This window comes from Galendromus occidentalis, unplaced genomic scaffold (genome assembly GCF_000255335.2).
Source record: "Galendromus occidentalis unplaced genomic scaffold, Mocc_1.1 scf7180000077529, whole genome shotgun sequence".
Lineage (NCBI taxonomy): Eukaryota > Metazoa > Arthropoda > Arachnida > Mesostigmata > Phytoseiidae > Galendromus > Galendromus occidentalis.
This window is the reverse complement of record NW_003805517.1, coordinates 347,055-367,180: the sequence shown is the minus strand read 5'-3', so window position 1 is coordinate 367,180 and position 20,126 is coordinate 347,055. Positions and strand designations below refer to the sequence as shown.

At 51.6% G+C, this 20,126-nt stretch overlaps 1 protein-coding gene across 1 annotated transcript; it reads right to left on the bottom strand.

The window, feature by feature from the left end:
* Nucleotides 1-7,028: 7,028 nt before the first annotated feature.
* On the bottom strand, nt 7,029-18,672 carry TBC1D16 (TBC1 domain family member 16). The gene is made up of 12 exons (XM_029112825.1): nt 18,409-18,672; nt 16,308-16,450; nt 15,735-15,854; nt 14,004-14,197; nt 12,725-13,067; nt 11,470-11,755; nt 9,490-9,718; nt 9,179-9,395; nt 8,813-8,915; nt 8,435-8,569; nt 7,520-7,843; nt 7,029-7,428 (listed from the first exon to the last, which is right to left on the bottom strand). Exons 1-12 carry the CDS (start codon nt 18,670-18,672, stop codon nt 7,240-7,242), a joined length of 2,547 nt encoding a protein of 848 aa, XP_028968658.1. The 3' UTR covers nt 7,029-7,239.
* Between the last annotated feature and the right edge of the window lie 1,454 nt (nt 18,673-20,126).

Genomic DNA, 20,126 nt, shown 5'->3' with positions numbered 1-20,126 from the left:
GTCGGGGAGACTCTCTAGGGAATCAAGTTTCAGCTTGAAAAACCCACAGCCATATACTGTACTCAATCCTACGATGGACGTTCGGTATTCGGAATATTCTCTGAGGGTCGGAAGCGCGAGTTCTTGGCCCGTCTCTTCCACTCTTTGCGGAAAACGAGCACTAATTGCAAGTGAACCACGAGTTTACGTGCGCTCCCGCTCGCTTGAGGCAAACCGCTCGGAGGGCGGTTGCTGATCCCGGTGGAGATCTCTGTTGAGGAGGCTCGATCCCGGGGGTCAGTGAAATAAATAGTTTTCCGCCCTGATCCTTCGGGAATGATTTTCTGAACCAATCTCGGATGGAAAACCACGTCGGCGATGGACGAACATTTTCCTCGGCCGTGTGCCTTGCTCTCGATGATCAAAATGAGGGGTCATATGCGGTATCAATATTTGAGCCTCGCCTTCGAATTTTCACCAAGCCATGCAATCCGAAGGTCGAAAGAGAGTAGGAAGGACCTCAATGAGAGACAGCCACGCCGCCCATCTAGCACCGTGTTTATAGCCGACCCCTGTCCCCGCTCATAAAGCGTTTGAAATGGAAAGTCCGCTGGAAATCATCCCCTCTGATTCCGCTCCCGAAATCACCACGGTCGCCCATTCCGGGTATCCAAGGATTTAAGGATGAGGGAGGTGCATGGTAAGCGGCGAGAGCGACGATGCATTCAAGGGTTAAATTCCGTTGAGCTCCAGCTCCGAGTAATCCGTGCCGCACAACTTGCTGCTCTAGCGGGCTGGTAATTTATCTCCGAGCCCATTCCTTATCTCGGTCTGTTTGCGTTATCTTGTTTGTATCACGAGGAGGTACGCCCGGATAAGGTCAAGAGGTAACAAGGTTGTTAACGCCTGGTCAACTTCACGCGAATCAGCCGCAATGACCGAAGCCTCACCAACAACAACGACGTTGTCGACTACGACTACAGCAACGTCGACCCGTAAATGACTTAGTTCCAGTCCACGGCTCGCCCTCGACCCCATTCCGCTTTCTCCTCCGCATTATGTTGAATGCGGACGGTGTTAGGCCCAACATTGCCATCCGCTGAATAATTTTCGGATCAAAGTCTCCTTCCCGCCCGGCTCCGAGAGTGTATGAGCTTTCGAGCTCCGGTCTCCTGGCGAGCAAGCAGACGAGCGGCTGATCTGTCGGGAGGGAGGAACGTCCGATCGGCAGACCGACCGACCAGAAGAGCAGTCGAGCTCAAGGCCGCCAGAAACCGCGACAACATATCCTCATTTGAAGACTTGGCGGGTAAAGGCTACGTTCCGCTCTCGTGTTGCTTCAGCGAAGTGAGTTGATCCTCAGAAAGAAACAAAGAGCCCCGTTCTCGAACAAGAGGAAGCCCGCGTCATGCTAATTCCTTTCAGACACGATGTTATCCTTACGAGGGAAAACAAATACGCGGGCCTAGCCACCTAATTGGCGTTCTCAGGGTCACGGCCTCCCCGCCTACGAGAACAACTACGGATTCTCACGCCTTCACCACGCTCGCATGCGGGATAATAGGGTCAGGATTGCCGAGCCTGATCGAGCCCGCGAACTCTCCAATCTCCCTTAAATCCTCATTCTCCCTCGGTCCATCTCCATTTTCATCATCCCGTAGCCTCCATTATTGACGGCGAAGATGATCCGTTAACTGTTATGACGGAGTAGAAGATGCGAGAATTCGATCCGCGGGAACATGCGCATTGCGCTCATCCAGGGATGGGCCTTGAGGATCTGGGACGCGGAACCGTGGACATCCGAATAGGTGGGCATGATTTCAATCTGAGGGTTCGTCATCGGAGTACACACATATGTTCTTCTGGCCAGAATCACCCTGGAAAGCTCTCTGGGTTTCTCGGATCTCGGATCCTTCCCGTCATGGCGCCCGTCTCAACCTCGACGTCCGTCTTCGAGACTTGTCGCTCCCGTTTCGGTTGTCCTGCACATTACTCGTTCTACCCTCTTTTTGTCACCTGACGTCGTTTTCTAGTTCCTTAATTTACACCCACGCCCCAGTTTTCGCCCTGGGCCACACGTCCTACATCACCCCGTCGTCCCCTTCGCTTGTCTCCCGTGTCGTTCGTAGTAAATGGCAACGGACAACTAAGATTAACGAGTGTAGTTAGCTAGCTGCTTGCTCGGTGTGTCGACCAGTCAGCCAAGCAGCTGAGTCGGTTGATGTTCAAGTTCGGTTGGGGGGCTCCTGAGAATACGAAGCACCGACCTCTACTCGACTGGAGCACGTGAGATCGCTGCCCCGTCCGAATTTTTTCAAGTTGCAATACGCTCCGTCGGAGTCCGATGCGTGAGAGGAGACGTCGGTTTTGAAATGTCCGACCGCATGTCCCACGATTACCAAAACGAGGATCTCGCAGATGGTTCGATATGATGCCGCAGGACTTCGAAAGTGAAAAATATTCTCCAGCCCCTCATTCTGTGCAGTAATTTTCTCCTCCCGGATCTCTAAATCCTGAACAACGCGTTGCAACTTTGCTTCGAGGAACTTGACACACGTCAGCACTCGAGCAAGACTTTCGGAGAGATTTGATGAACCTGGAACATGCGAGCAGCAGGTCTCCGTAGAAGCCTTCCTCTCCCTTCATTCGGCAATGTTGTGAAAACATCAGAGCGCCCCGAGACACTGTGTCAAGTGGTTCATCCACTCATTCACTTAGGTTTTATGCAGTTCCTCAAGCGGAACACGTCCGGAGAAGCTTTTTTGTTGCGAGACTGCCTTGCCGACTATCCGCACGGGCTGTCGACCTTAGCAACGTGTAGATAGCGCGCTCCGGACTGCGCCGTCCTCGAGACAAATCGTTTCTCCCCCTCGGCCGGCTGAATTCTTCCTCAACGACCGAGATGCAGTAGATAGTCAGCTCCTGCTCAGAAAACTCGTCTTTCTCAATGGGCCACGGAGAGATTCAAATTCATGGATTCAAATACGTTAAGCGTGTAGGCGACGCCGACGCGGCATTCGGCTCATTGCGGCTGCCTCCAGCCCAAGTGAATTGTCCGCGTCGGTCGATTCGCATGAGCAAAATTTCTTGAGAGGAACTACTCTCCTCGTCTGCTGGAGTTCACGTCGTGGGCCGCAACAGGAGCTGCACTCCTATTTTACGGAGGAGTCTGCGTCGATGTGCTACGGATCAAGGCAGCTTCATTGCTCCGACCCTTCTCCCTACATCACGATAGGAGACCTGAGCCGTTTTTGTTCAATCGGAACGACGAACGTGACCGCGCGGCTCTTCCGTTTTGAGGCGTGTAGATGCCTCGTTGAGGGCTTCTTGTTCGAGCAGGCGGGGGCACCTCAAGGAGATCCTCTCGGCGCTGACCTCCAGCTCCTCTACGGATTGCATCATTTCCGTTCGCTTTGAGAACTGTCCGGAGTTTCCGGACGAGATATGAAAAGACTCGGCTGAAAATCAGATGAGACCCAGGAGAGAGGAATTGAAGGCGGAGTCTTCTACCGTTTTCGGTAGAATCTCGTCCGCCGAAATCTTCTTCCATTGCGGAAATCGTTGCCCCCGTTCTCGGAACTCAAGAATCTCTCATTCGACTCTTGGACATTTTGAGGAGTACTCCGATACGTAGAAATAGGGGAATAGAGAGAGACCGGCATTCCTGAGCAACGGGTCTCGGATGCTGCGCCGCTCCCAAGCCGGAGCTTGCGGTGTGCTTAGAGAAGATCGTCGATTCATTCTTCCTCGGGATCCCCGCTCATGCGGAATGCCTTCAGACTGCTGCGGGTATTGCTAAACAGGTCGGAAGACAAACTGGGCACTGTGAATCTCGGAGGGCGTTCCTCTTCGCAAGCGGGGAGCTCGGATCGCACGACGCTAATCGGCCGCACCGGTCTGAATAGCTTTGGATGAACCTCGATCTGGCAATTCGAATGGCGGTTTCGAGTCCGGGTTGCGGCCGACGAATGCTCCCTGTTGCACATCCCCATTCGTCCGGTAGAGTAACCTTGATGGGCGCCGGCTCCTTATTCGATCAAAACAGGGTAACACTAGCAATACTCTATCAGTTGCTGGGTGCACTAAATGGTTTCAATAACTTCGGACTCACTTACTCCCGGAAGCCCAGTGCTCTGCACACGTGGTCTTCGGTCCGAAAATAGGAACATTGGATATGTCGACCTTGAGACGTCCCGAGACACCCTTTCATGTCATTCTCGCAACCACAGCAATGATCGGGTGTCTAGTCAATTCGAATTTGAGCCCCCGTCTCGTTTGGCGCTCAGAAATTCATGTCCACCCTTGACCGTGGGCTGCACCCAAGATCCCAGACTCGAAAAACGGACCATGATGCTGTAATGGAGGCTAGCGCCAAAACCGCGTTCGATGCGACTGTCCGGAGATTGACCCTCGTCCCGTCTTCTGCTTCCGGTCTCGCTCGCAGAACGGTCCCGTCATTCAATCCCACCGAATGGACCCTATCTCTGAGGAGCTCAGTTCTCATCAGATTTATCTTGCAAGCTACCATTTGATCAAATGATCGCTTGAGGGCTCCGAGATGGTGCTACTCGCGTTTAGTCACCATGGCTCCAGTGTGTCGCTGAATAGCCGAGAGGCTGGGTACTACAAAGTACTACACACTTGAGATTCGCGGGAGTCCCCAATCTCAGGCATCATCTATCCTGTCAATCATCGACATATATCAATGCGGATACAAGCAGGTCCGACACGGATCAGTGTTCCATATTTCGGACTTCTAGCAAAAACATCTCCATCCATGAACATCCGCGCATCGGAAAGCTCAATCTCGTGAAGCTCGCTTCGGGCTCCCTCCAATTCGGTTTCGGGCTCATTCTGGTCACAGGCAGACACAGACATATCGGGAACGAGCGAGATTCGGGGTGTAGAGGATTCATGCTCCGAATCCGTTTTGATCCGGAACATCAATTTCCTCGGACAGAAACCTGCGGCGAATATTTCTCCCCGATTCGCGGAGAATCCTGAGCATTCCTGGAATCAAATGCGGAGCTTCCCTCCTCCTTTCATATTCATTCCGCCATCCTGATATTTCACCGGGAAAGTCCCATAAGGAGGGTGGTCGACTCCGAGAGCGATGTAGTCTCGACCCCATCCTCGGGGAGCGGATCCAAAAGACGATGGACTCAGCACGAGAATCGAAGCCGAGCAATCGAAGGGAGGCGATCGCTCATAGGATCACAAAGACAAGACCGCGAATCAAGATTTGAAGAGCTCACGTCAGGATCTAACTCCGGCGCTGTTTGACAGAGTACTCCTCAGGGATAGAGAAGTGATAGGTCTGGATAAATACCAAGGAGAGTATGTGCGACCCGTTAGGATCTCGTTTGATTAGCAGAGCTTCCAGGATTTGATTGCATCGGCACCGAAATAATGGATGACGCGGGATCGGTGATGGTCTCGAGATGGTGACTATCACGATTAGAGCGAGCCATTGGAAAGATTCTGGCCCATCGGCCGGTTCTTCGAAATCACCGCTCCTGGATGCAAGTCCGACAGCGCCAGCTAAGTCAATGCTGTTTCTCATATGAAGCGCTTCCGACCAAAGAGATAGGTGAGAGCTGCCTTTCCGGCCAACACCTGGTATACGCATATCGCGGTAGCCACGTCAGGAGGAGAATCAGTGTTCGTCGCGATCTTGCTGGAGCGACAACTTTTTGCCTCAAGAGCTCACCGAATGGACCCGTATGCTCAGAGAATGACCCACCTCCAACTCTGGGCATGAGGCAATCCAGGCCTTCATTGCCTGTAGGTCCTTGAGTGTTTCTGCGTGCGAGGCTCGTACGAGTACGAATGACCATTTGACAGCATGGCCGGAAGTTCTCCAATAGACCTCAGTGGAGCTCAAAAGTTCGTGCTCCATTCATCGACTTCTCACTATTGAAACATGAATGGATGTATAATTGGCGGATTTGCGGAAGGACCGACTTGAAACAGGTTCAGGGTATAGCTTCCCATGAGATATCATCCGTAAACTCATGAGGCTGGGTGAGGGGTCGGGGTTAGAGTCGATTGTCTAGATAGACATCGAATATCCTGATGTATGGACACTCGCACGTCGAGGAACGTCGACCCCATGGAATTCACGCCCGGCTTCGTTGACTTCTTCTGTTTATTTCGATCACAGTTCGATGAATCTATACATAGGGAGCTTGTGAGAGATCCGGGATGGGAGCATGGATGCTCTACATCTCTCCCGATCCAGAAACTCACCACCATGACATGGCTCGTCCATCTCCGAAATATAAATATGTACACATTTGAGGGTGGGAGAGGGGCGGGGGTTTCGCATAGTTTTCCGGAATAAAGTTTCGTTGTTGAAAAGCCTCTCGTCGAGCCTAAATTAATTCGCTACGTGCTCATGGTAAAATCGAACTCTTTATCAGCACGTTCGTTGAGATGCGTCTCTTCTACGATGAATATGGTGTCATTGGTTCCATTGTCGCTCCTTCTCGACACCGAGAGTTTCTCACTATAATTGCTCATCTCCTCAGTTTCACTCGGTAAAATTCCTCAGATCTCCTAAATCACATTATAGATATTCCTCACGCTGTAGCCGTCACGGATTGGCACTTTCAAGACCTTGCACGGTTCACCACAGGAATCGTAGTTCCGTGTCGCTCGTCGGGTTCAAATCCACAATAAGTTCAATGGTGCAGTGGAGCAAGAGGGGAAAGTCACTACTTTACTACTCTGAGGGAATGATTGGTGATTCCCTCCGAATCTCCTTCTCGGGATCATTCGAGCTCGTGTTTCGTTCCGGAATAAGCTGATCTCGTCCGCGAAAGGAGTACTCGATACGCGGAGTCTGTTGCTGGTGTGTGACATGGTCGCGCAACGTGCTCTCGAAGAGCAGGGAGAATCACAATATCTCACAATGATTTTCGGTATGTCGTGATAAGTGTTTAGCCGCAGTGGCCCCATGAGCGACAACCGTTCAGACATAATCGTTTCGATCCGACGAAATCTTAATCATCTCCCGCTCGGATATCTCTCCGTCGATTTCGCAAATCGTTTCCATCTATCGATTATCTGCTTCGAAATGCTTCAAATCACAACTGTATCGCCAACTTCTGGCGAATGGGTCGACATTCATCGAAGTTTATATATATCCACCATCCAGTCATTCATTTATCGAAGCCGGACCGCGCATGATAATTTGGGCAGCATGCACGAATAGTTTGGAGCCGCGTCGAGCTCTGGCGACTGCGGCTGGAACCTGGATCAGAAATCCTCGAGATCTCTCCGATTGACGCAGACTCCGGTTTCGTGGAAACCGGGGCAGACGCATTCGACGGATGGGATGCTGTGCGAGTCCCACGTTGAGTCGAAGCCGCTAGATTGACTACAGAGCGCGACGAGTGTGCAGGGGATCTTCCGTCGAGATCTGAACTGATAAACGAGACCGCGAGCCTGGAAACGGTTCATGACTGGGTAAGACGAATAAGACGGGATTTAAGGAGAAGATACCGCAATAAGCGAGAGCCTGTCGGGTGCGACGAACCTTTCGCAGCACTGTACGGGCGTCCATGTGCATTGCTAATGAGCTGAAGTGCAGCAGCATCTCATCCAGGGTCATATTTTGGTGGACGGCGTTCTGACCGTAAATACAGATTATGGCGACGCAGACGAACAAATGGAAAAACGTGGTCAGCCACTGCGACCAACACGCTTCCCAAACGAGCAGCGACTGGTCCGATGGGAATTCCCGTTTGAAGCATAACAGAATCCAACGATGCACAAAAAGAAGCTCCAGAGCATCGAGATGTTGAGACAGATGCTTGTGGAATGCCGGACAGAAAAGTTTCAGCAGTTCTCGGAGGTAGTTCTGGAAACAGGGAAGCATCGATTTTTACTTAGTCCCCAAGGATTGCCGACAAGCACCTGACAGCATGAGGTGATGGGAAAATTTTCCAGAAGTGGAGAGCGGTCGGAATTGTTTAGTTGAACATTCCCAACCCTATCAAGCTCCGCCCTGGTCTGAGTGAGTTATCTCTCGAATTCATGTTCAACAACTATTGCGTGTTGAGGATCAATTTCGTCGAAACGGAGCTCTATCGACTTGGATCCGAATTCCGTGTGAGAAGTTCGCGGCGCCCTCGCACCTGGGCCCGCGAGCAACGACTTCATCCTTACCGGGGAGATGATTATTTATTGCATCGAGCGAGGGACTACGCCCGTCACTTGGATCATTCGAATAAAGATTATTCTCCGGACCTCCCCACGGAGAGTCGCCCGCGGATCCACCATCCAATTCTACTCTTCTCTTGATGGAGACGGATCGGGTATGCAGAAACCTCCTCATCCGAAATTTTCTCTTAAACTCGATAGGCACCTCAGCCTGCTTCGATAGGCAGTACAATGAGACCTCGAAGCCAGGAGATGCGGGTTGGGAGCTGAGCGGTCGCCCGGAACTCACCAGATTATTATCCATGTCGACATCAGTTGGACACGACACGAACGACGTTCTTTGCATAAGACCCGCAAAGCACCAGAACGCTTCCGCTTCCTCGTGAACCTCCGATAGAATCGGCGCGAGCAGATCGGACATGCCCTGAAAACTCGTATCGTTCTCATATATAGTAAAATCTGTCGGGACGGGAAATGCAAAGGTCTCGTCGAAGATCCTGAGGATCGTTTATTTGTAATGCATCTCATCAATTCCGAACCCTCCCAATCGGCAACTCCCCGTCCTCTTGTGGAAACAAGACCAATCGGAAATGTAATCGGCGCGAGTCGAGATCATATTATTATGAGGTCCGACGTCATCGAACGACGAGATCGAGTGCTTGCTCACCTGAGTGTAACCGATTTTCGGATTGTGAACTGCGTAATTGAGGAGGATCTCTTTCATGGTCTCCACGTTCATGTTGTCCTCACCGGCGTAGAATGGATTGCTCCTGAAATCGCGTCGACATGACCTTCGGTTCCTGCGCTCGAAATATATATTTATATCCCGCCCGGTCGTAATCGATAGACCACTAAATTTAGCCAGTGCTCTTTTCTGCGGTTCTAATCCGTTTCCCCATCTGATACGTACAACTCTATCGACATGATTTGCCCTTTAATGGAAATCTTTTGACCATCGAAAGATGTGCTCAACGGCTTCCGGGACCGGATGGGGGCAGCATCGAAATGTCGCTCACTATCACCGGAAACCTACCTGTCGGTTCTGACGACATCCTTTTCAATGGTGCATTCGTAGTCCTTGTAGAATTTGTCTTTTTCCTCCGCAGTCATGAGAATTCGTCGTCGTCGGATGTCCTGATACATTACGTAGTTATCCGTCCGAATCCGGTCGCGCTCCTCTTGGGTGGATTCGAATGAATAAACGTAGAGCAGGAAAGGCCAAACGTGTCTCCGGATTCCCGGTTCCACACCTGGGAAGGATCAAAGATCAGCTCGGCTCTTTTCTCTTGATGCTCCGTAATCCCCGTCCGAGATAGATCCCTCCGAAATCCACGTGGTCAGTACCTCGGAAAAAAACGGCTTTCCGGATTCCGATCTCATTCTCGAAGACGCCATCCTCGTTTTCGTGGCTGAACCAAAAATCGAAGTCGCACATCGGAACGGTGTCTTCTTCGGGATGGCATTCTTCCGGCGCTAGGCGGGGTTTACTGAAGATGAAGAATTGAGAAATCGTTTTGCGCTCTTTATCTTCTCGGATCCTCTCGGTCCGGCTTTTCATGAGGAAGTCGAAATCCTGAAAGGATGAGATACGGCGCAATAGTTACTCGCTCGCAGGACGGATGAATCAGCCCTCTCTATCCAGATCACACCAAAGCCTCGGGGAGGGGTTTCCTCGGGAAATTATTCGCCGCGAGCTCGAAATCGAGTGAGTCCCGTGGGTTGGGCCAACTCCGCTGAACTTTATTATGGGAGACGATGTGGATGCGAAACGGATGAGGCAACAGGCAGCCGCGTCGCGGTCGGCACGGATGCCATCGATCATGCGTTTTCGGGGAATTCTGCACGTCATAGATACCTACACTTCTCGTATCGTGTCGTCAGACGTCCTGTATCAAGTGAGCACCGTGTTCCGGGCGAACTGAGGAGTGTCTTAGAACACGTGAATTCCCATGATCCCCGGGAAATCAAGTAACGTGAAAAAAATGGTTGATATAATCGAGGTTCCCATGTATTCCTGTTGAACCTCGATTATATGACCCATTTTGACTGTCATCAGTCAAGGTTCTCCTGTACTCGGACGACAGACGACTCGGAGCTCCTCCCCTAGAGCGATGATTCCAGAACGCCCGATGAGTTCGGAAGAGTTCTCCGGCGGAAACGGGTCCGTGACCCACCACTGAATGGATTCTCCCGAAAATAGATATGTCGTTGAACTGGTCAGAGGAAAATGCGTGTTCAGAATGACCGGATCTCACTGAGCGTATTCAGAAAGATCGGAGCCTCTTCGACGGATATCGACGGCATGAAATATGCGTATGCGGGTGTGTGTACGCACATTCGGAGGTAACACATCCGCATTGTCCCACGCCCTGGAAGCGGAATGACGGCAACAATTGAGAGCTCTCAATGAGCCTGCAGTAGCTGGTGACGTGCTGGGCCCAGATTTTCCCCGGTACCGAAGGGCTACTTCGCATCATGGTCGGATAGAGCGCCCCAATATTCTAGACCCGAGGATGGGAATGAGCTCAAAATGGTAGACACGGCGTTTTGTGGGAGCGAGACTCGTAGGTATGCAGTAAAGTTTATGGGCCATGTTACAGTTATCGCGAGAGTCTCGCTACCGGCTCCCAGAGGCTCCCGATATTGCGCGGAGTCCCCCCACATATCTCAGCTCCACCAAATGTCACGCTCGCGGAAGAGCACTAAGGCCTGGAACACCCAGAACGATGGTCGTTCACCAAGCCGATGCGATGGTGGGATGGTCGGTCGGATTTCTCCGCCGTGTTCATCTCAACTCCCGAGCTCCTGTTGAGCAGGGATAGCCGGGCATAGCCCAATGACCTCCCGGGCAGGCTCATGAGTAGGAGCCCGTAGAAAATCTTTGCAATGCAAGCTCTCCTCTCCCGATGCCTCACCGAGGCGGGTTTCCCGGCCTTCCATACTTTCGTGTGGAGTGACTCGAGCCGTTGGAGCGAACAAAATGGTTATCGTCGTCTTCACGGCCTCGGAAAATGTTTCCAAAATCCGACAAAAGTAGCTTTGCTGTGAGCTGTGTGCGGAGGGACGGCCTGCCCGAGCGACTACATCCACCTGCGACAAATACTTGAGACAAATTCGAGTCCGAGGGATATCGCCCTCGATTCGCCAATCCGAACGGCGTCCGGGTCTCGAGGGCGTCGCGTCGTTCGGGAGGGTCAAGGATATAGGTGGAGGCAATCCCGAATTCATTCATGCCCCCCCATCGCGAGGCGATACGGAGAGGAGCGTGTCGCCAGGGCTGCCTTCGCATGGTATAGGGCTGCCTTCGCATGGTATAGGGCTCACCTTGAAAACCTCAGCAAGCTTATCGAGGCCCCCGTGATGGAAGTGGAAGATCTTGTACTGGCTCTCTCTCGAAGCGATCACCAGCTGGCCGCAGGTAGCGTCAACATTTGAGAAAAATAGCTTCATCGACTTCATTTGTGAGAGATCCACCGAGAAAACGTTGTTTGTGGGATTCGATGGAGTGACGCATCGAGAAGAATTTGTAGACGTAGGCTCGGGGAAGTAGAGATTATGGCGTCTAGCGAATTCTTCCGGAGTGCCCTCGACTATGACGTATTTCTTCCTTCTGAAATGGGAGCAGAAATTTAATATTCCGCGACGGTCGTCTCCCATCATGTGGAGGAGGAGGTGAGACTTGAAGAGGTTCAACGAATAACTCATCCCAACCCGAAAATGCTACTCTTAATGCTATGGGACCCTGCTGAGGAACAAGTTCAAACTGATTCATCCGTCGAGATTGACGCCGATCTGCTGAGAAATCGTCCCTGAGATAAAAGGGATATGAACCTGTGATTTAGTATCGCAGGAACATATGGATCAATAAAACCATGAAAAGCCGGGAACGGTCTCCGAGAACCCCCTTGCCCCGTCGACTAGATGATCTTTGAATCAGTTCCAGAATCTGTCGAGTATGTAGCCATAGGCTATGGGCAAGAGGGTTCCGCAAGGGATTCGTGATGACGAGCTAGGCGTCAAATAATAACATCGCTCGTTCGCGAATAGTTATCAACACGTGAGGCGAACCATTATTCGATCACATCTGGAGCCGGGGGCTTAGCTACTCCGAGAAGTGGTTCATTACCAGATGTTGTACGAGATCGATCTAATCAATGCGAGCAGAGATCCGTCCCGCACAACCATAATATCACTAATAGCTTGCTGAATCTCAAATAAACGCTCTTCGTCAACATATCGATTAAAAAAAAACGGGCTGTGACCAGGCGTCACAGAATTGATGGCAGAGACAACGAATGGGACCTCTTTACCCTCGAATCGATACACGAATCATTCGCCTCGTAATCATTGTCAGAAATCGGCGTTTTGTACTGCAGAGGCCATCGGAGCGAGTAATGAGAGATATGTGTTCTCGCATCGGACGAATCATAGAGTATTTCGGAAGAGGCTCCGATTGAGTGTTCAGCTTGAACACTTGATCTCCACTCCTGACTACTGGGAGTCTTGACAAGTAGCGAACATGTCGCGTTTTGGTGATCGGATCGATGTGTTTGTCGAAGTTTCGAGCGGGAGAACTCACATGGTTTGCGGACTGCTTTCGGGACTCCCGACGGGTGTTGAGCGTATCGAATTCGGATCTCGATTGCTCAATGTTGACGCCGATATACTGGAGTTCGTGTTGGAGCGAGTCAGCAGTTTGACGTTGACGTCGATTCCGGCCGTGTCTTGCGACTGCTGCTGTTGCTCGTCGCTCTGATTGCATACCGGCTGGATATCTTCACTCTTGATCACATGGATTTCCGGCGTTACGGAGCCTTTCTTTTCTAACCAATCGTCCTCCAGCTGGTTTAGGTCCGAAATCATCGACTCTAGCGCGGCCGTGACTTCCTCGGGTCCGATACCGGAATCGGGAGCTTGCACATCTGAAATTAGGTTTTCCTTGAAAGTCGGTTCGGGACTCACAACTTTCCGCAATTCGATTCTAGGAGGAGCATGAGAACTCAGCGCAACCCGCGGCTCGGCCGCACGGGTCGGCTTCGACGGTAACTTTTGCTGCGAATCAAAGAGATCCCGTCGACCTCATTACTATGCGCTCGGTTAGTTCTACAGATAACTGTTCTGAGGGCAGATTGAGTGCTGGTCGGGACTCGACGCACTTTGGAGAACGAGCGTCCGACGAGTTGGTGACCCAAGGACGGACGATACCGCTTGCACGCAATATCAGGTGAAAGATTGCTGTCGAATCGCAACATTCGGAGTTCCCCTCTTCTGAGCTGGTCTCTCCCCATACCAGCGGAACTCCTCGGCAGTTCCCTCCCGGGCGAAACTTTGGCTCGAATCGATTGTTCTAGCCCATTAGCTATTCAAACCCTTCTCCCGGCACCAGGAGCATCGCCGACGGGAGAGTTTCGTCAGATTGTAGGATTTTTAGCCCGAATTCCCGTGAATGTCCCACAATCCAAAGCCGTAAGCCTCCTTCGGTTCCGTCAAACGGAATGCGATGTTCCTTCGGATTTTCCAAGAATCAAGGACGGCAGGACGGCAGTCGATCATTGGCAACTGAGCCGCAGGTCGATCTCATCGTCGATACCTTCCTCCGAGCGTCTGACGTTCGCCCGCCCGATCGTCCCACTCGCTCGTTGCGGAGCTGCCGAAACTTACTACATCGAATGTAAACCGTCGACGTGACGTTCTCGCTGCCTATCCCATCGCTAATATTCACTTCTAGCGGTTCGAGCTCTCCTGCTTCCTCATGGGTTCGGACAAGAGTCGCTCGAGCTTCATTTCGCTCAAGCTGGATCTACGGGAGATTCTAAGCGGTCTGTGACGTCTCCCGGGGAAAATACTGCTGAACTCACCGTTGGGAATCTCTTTGTCGGCAACGTCGAACTGTGCGATATCAGAGCACGTCGTGGCATTTGAGAAAACTTTTTCATTATCGACTGACTCTCCACCGGTTCCAACGAAGACAGCGTTTCCCGGTCGCTCGCAAGACATGGTCGCCAAGTCGTCCGAGGTAATCGAGTCCGAATCGGAAGAATCATCATCGGAGCTGGAATGCGAAGCTCGATAAGCCTATTTCAATCTTCATTCCAGAATCTCGTGCGTCTACCCTACCCACTCTTTTGCAAGTCCTGATCACCTCGTGGGCTCTTCGTTCCGTGAGTGGTTCAATTACGGCTACCTCTAGTACGCTGACGACGTGACGGGGGTTTCCCCGTACGGAACTTGACCCCGTTGTCAACCTCAGACTCGAGAATGATGACCTGAGCAATGGTCCGTCCGAGGGTAAGACTTCTCACCCGTGGTTCTCCCTCGGTGAAAAATGTCTCCTTGTTCTGAGTCGCAAGAGGGGTCCGTGACACTTCCGCAAAGGATTCGACAACGCCATCTCGCCTGCCGTCGTTCATGAGATTATCCAAATTCATAACTTCTCGTCGGCAAAAGCATCCAAGGGGTTCTCCCGTCCTCGGTGACCCAAGCAGCGATTAGGAGGACGAGTTGTTCCTCGATATCAGTTCCTTCTTGAAGGATGATTTCTTTTCAACAGAAGTATCGTATAGTAATTCATAGTAACATCAGTTCGCATCCCTGATTCGGAGTCGCTCCGTAGTTTCTGAGAAAGTCCGTTCTAGAATCGTCAATGAATAAATGCAGGTAGCTCGTTGTTTCCACCACGCATTCTCTCTCGCATCTAATCCTTCGCAGCGACGGTCGCGGCTTACGCTCGTTATTTACCCTCGAGAACCATCTCGCTCTGCTCCGAGTGCTGATCACTCGTTTGACATCCCGAAAAAGAGTCCGGCGGAAAGAGAAGCAGAGAGGCAATCGAGCCCCTCCGGAAACGAGGACCTAGTTCAGCTGGGTCGGTTTCTAATTTCGGGTGCCCAATCAAATCGTGACATCACGGGAATTCTTCCGCTACCTGTCCCTTGCAACAACCCAATGCAACTAATGGGTGGGCGCTCCCACGAGGAGAGCCCTGTTGCGGGTCTCGTGGTCAACGAATGTTTTCTTCGTGACACGGACGTCGCGGAAAGCATTAGAATCGTCTCCACCGGTGGAGGCTTTGGTCGTTTAGTTGATCACGTCTAGCCAGGATTCTCTCAAGATTTCCGAGCAATTCGCTCGATTTCTTCCCGGAGTCACCATGGTCCATGCAAGTAGTATGGAGAGCTAAACTTTCCGAAAGATCTGATCTTATGCCTTCGAATTGCAGAATATTGTGACGTCGCTCTGCTGCACGGAGACGAGTCACAGGAAAGCTGCGACGTCTCCCAGGAATATTTCCAGAATCCAAGAGTTCTCGCGCGAAGAGCGTTCGGATGGAGAGACACGAATCGCGAGAAGTAGATCCGGCGAACCAGGACCCGAGCCACAGCATCTAGCCGAGGTCGAGAGGAGGCATCTAGCCGAGCACCGAGTTCAGCGCCGCGATAAACCGACCCCCGGTACGAACGTGTGAAGCTGGATGCCACCGTTTTCTTTGTATTCTCCACGAGCACCTCCAGGCCCCTTCTAAGTCACGGCTTGCGCGCCTCCCATTTCGATTCGGGATATTCGATCGCTACAAGAGGAATTTCTCTTACCGGCTCCGCCACTCCTGGACAATTTTCCGGTTCATCTCGAAGTCGTCACTCGGGCGCCGACCGCCAAAACTTCGAACACTTTCCTTATCGGAGCAAGACGTGGGGGAAAGAGCCGCATCGCTGGAATCGAAGACATATGTCATTTCCGTCAGACTGCAAAGCCGAAGCTGAGTGAGATCGAGAGAATTGATTCTAATGGGCCAGCCGCTATTCGAAGAGGATATGTCCGTCGAATGCGCGAAGTTTCCTGAGTATATTCACGAGTTGTCCGGACGGCGCCCTCTCTCCGAATCATTCAGATCGCGTAGAAATGAAACTCGCTGGATCTTCGGAAAAAAAGTCATAGAGACCCGGAAGAGATTCTCCTCATCACTTCGGGAAACAACTCAGTCCCCGATGATTTTTGCGAAATTCGACCGCGAGACGAAATTTGGCGCTGTTCCCTGTGATTGCCAACGGAATCAACGCTTCCAATGGACACCGTTCCGTAACAAGATACCGACGGGGAGAAAAGCGCCAAGGGTCGGGTATTAAGGGAGGAGTGGCAACGCGACAGGAACTTGTTGAACTTACTCGAAGCTGGTGCAGGAGACACGCCGGATTTCGCCACACGAGTTATATATAGAACCTGCCGAGCCTCGATTCTCCAAATGTCTGGGGTTTCTCTGCAGCGAAATATTCGGTATCCATGTCAGCTGGAGACTACATCCGATCACCTGTAACGGGACAGGCGTTAACTTTCATGCGGCTCAATCCGACTCTCTGATGATAGTGAAACGAGCGACCGTTTCCCAGCACACCTGTTGCTAGGTGCGATGGACGACAGAAATGATATCCGAAACGGGAGCGTCTCCCGCGTCTAAAGAGCGCTCCATAATCTTATTCGATTGCAATTTTCCATCGCGATTCCCAAGAGGAGGGGCCTTCCCTCGCGCGATCTCGAGCTCAGCCAGGTTCATCGACGGCTCATTGAACTGACGGATATTTCCAATCTGAGATCCGAGGCGCTCACCCGAGCTCGCTGAAGAAGAGCTCAGAACGGTTGCCAGAACTCCCGAAGCACTGCATGATATCGAGCGGGACAAACCTCCGCGCCTCGATCAGCAAGACTCTTTCCGCCATGAGACAAATGTTCACCGAAAATTCATGGGCACAAAGAAGGAAGACGATACTCGCGTAGACCGTAGACCCATTTAGGAACATCGATCGAATCACAACACCCGGGGCGAAACGGGGAGCGATAATTTTCCCAAGTGCTTATTGGCCGGAATCTCCACCGATGGATAAATTTGCACCTCCGACCGAGTTTCGCTCGGGAAATTCAAAGTATGCTCATGTCCTTGAGACTTTGACAAAGCTTCCCGAAAGAGCTGCTCGGGACCCTCACGGAAGTCGATCCTCCACGCGATGATTCCGCCATTGTAAAGCAATACTCCGACGTCTAAACGCATGGGAAGCTCGATTTTGTCCAGCGTGACCTCGAAGCCAGAGCGAAGCCACAAAAATAAACAAATAGCAACCTGTCCGCCACCCGAGTTGGCTTCCGGGGTTGGTTTCGCTACAAGGATGGTAGTTGCTGAACTTCTCGTTCCGTGAGAAAACAGACGTGAACAAGAAAATAATGCACTTTCGAAACGGGATTATACTCGACGACTGCGCACTTTAGACGTGGAGAAGAGGCTCCTCCTCCTTGACGCCGTGCCGCCTTCTCGATCCCTCGTCGCAACTTTCTCCATGATTCCGAGCCCTCTGTCGAAATAGCCGGGTAGTTGACGTTCCCTGAGGGACGATTGACGAACACCATAGAGCCGTACTTTCAACTTCAAGAGCTTAGCGAAGTCAAGTGAATTATTCCGTCTCGTCGCCCCATAAGTCTGTCGTTTTCGCGCTTCAGAGGAATTTCACCAAACTAAATAATCACTCCCTCACAGCGTCCTTTGGAACCTGATGGCCGACAGCAAACTGCATTACTCTAAGTGCTCTCTCAAACATCACAAGGCCAGTTCAATCAAGACAATTCCGAAGTCGACAACTTGCGAGAAGCTCTCACACAGCGCTCGACATACAGGGGAGAGGAGGGCAAGGCGCCTGAAGATTTCGGGGTGAGCACAGACAGCCTCGGGCCGGCGCAGGTAAGTCTGAGCGAGTCAACGACGAGACAACCAAGTAGGCCGACAACTCGCCCGAAGCACATTCATTCGGATGAATGGAGAGGCTCATAGAGGAAGTCTAGCGAGCATCATATGATATGACTCGGAAGTTCTTGAGGGAATGTCACGTCCTAGTACTCTTTTCGTTCCCAATCTCCAGACGACGCCCGGTCATTAGGTGGCGATGACGACCATCGTGATCCGCCTGAGCTTGTTCGCACACATTGACGAGCTTGCAGTGGACGAGCAAACACTCGGACAGATTCATAGAGACCACGGAACGATTTGATCTGAGCTTTGGCCACGACTTCGAGAAGATCTGAGACCGCAGCTGCTTGTCAGTCTCTGGAATCTTCGCGGGAGAAAATCCACGGCAACGATCGCTATAAACACGGAAAATTAAATTCGGATGAAATATTTTGGTAGTCACTGGAGCTTCCTTCCTCGCACTCCTTCCCGCCGCGCATTGAGAAGAAAAGAAAAAAAAACTCAACCCAGCAAGGACCTGGATGACTGTCTCTTACAGGATCGTGCTGTGCTTTGATTGTGAAGTATCCCGCCTTGTGTATGATGCCATCCTCGATGATACCGGTGGAGGATTGCGCAGGATGCACGCACACGTTGTTCTTGCAGAAAATTATTTCACCATCGAGAGCGTTGGCGATCTTCCGCAGGTGTTCGGGCGACGGAGCGCTCCGTCTCCTACCCCGATCATCTTCCGATTCTCGGAGAATCGCGGGTAAGCGGAAGATGTCCGAAGCCCGTCTCACCAGCTGATTGAGCGCCATAGATCGCCGCTGAGATTCCCGCTGGTCACATGACACCTGGAACGAAAGTCATCAAAATGTGAGAATGGATCAGTCAAATTCGATCGCACGACGATCGAGCGTTTATCGACAAATCACGCATGTCGTCCTCGAAGCTTACACAGCTCATCGTCGATCCTGAAACGGCTCAGGATCGACTTGTTTTAGCCCACACAGTCTCCTCGACAAGAGCACGCGAGTTTTCGGACCCCTCTCGTCGAGCACTCAAGGACTCCTCGAGTATCCTATCTCAAACCCTAACACCGACTACCGCAAACATCACGCTCCTGAGCACCGCTGGTTTGCAATTAGGCAATCAATCATTTCACGGCGCGATCTGTCCGGAGAGCTCGTGTTCGCACAATTATTGCGATCATCTGTCGGAGACTTCCAGAGCGAGATCGATTCTCCTTCGTACCTGGAGCCCGTTAGACCAAGAAACGCTCGAGCTCGAACGAACAGCGAGGACTAGAATTAGGAGCTAAGAAATGAGCAACGGATCCGATCTCTGAATTCACTGTTTACAGCTCTTGGCAGAAAGCCCAAAATTGATTACACGAGCTCGCAAACCCTCGGGGGGTATGAATTTTACAAGTCCCGGAATTCCAGAGCCGGATTGCTGAATTGGCAGTTCCAATGGGCGGACGGGGCGCCGTGAGAAAACATTGGACGCGGACGTCGCGGCTGCCATCACCTACGTTTGAAATAATATAAAAGAGCATTGTGCCTACCCACAAACGCTAGCAACACGAAGACGTTTCTGATGGCGGGTACAAAAAGCCACTCGGAGGAGCTAATAGACCGTTTCCAGCTACCGACGACCGCCGCTTTCGAGTCCTACCTTGACGAGTTCCGTCGAAAAATGACTGGAATCGAGCCGGACTTTTTCCAAACAAACGCGATGCTCTCGGAATCATGGAAAGAAAGCCGCAACCGAAACCGCCACCTGACAACAAGATTCGCAGCACACGGATTCCACCACCTCACCTGCTCGACGCCAAGCTCCCACGAGCCAACCGCGACTTGTGTGTGCAAACTATGCGGAGAATCGGGAGGGCGATACCACCTGCTCCACTGCCGGAACAAAAAGGCTCTCAGCAGCATCGATGGAGTCAGCTCACACCCCATCTGACAGAACGCACCCCCCCCACCCCTCACCCCGTCGGAGGAAAAGAATGGGAGCATGCCCCAATGCATGTTGTTACTGTTATTGTTATTTTTAAAGATACATACCGACCCACGGTGAAATAAACACTTGAAAGAAATAATATACAATCCCCGCAACCCGCAATGGTATCATGACATTACGGTATCGTTTCCTTGACTAGTAGCTTCCGGATTCTGATCAAGTTTTTTCCGCAATCTCGTCATTCCTCGACTCCTTGCGGCAGGATATCTCTGCTTTGCACGAGACATTCAATTACGGAACTTAGAGC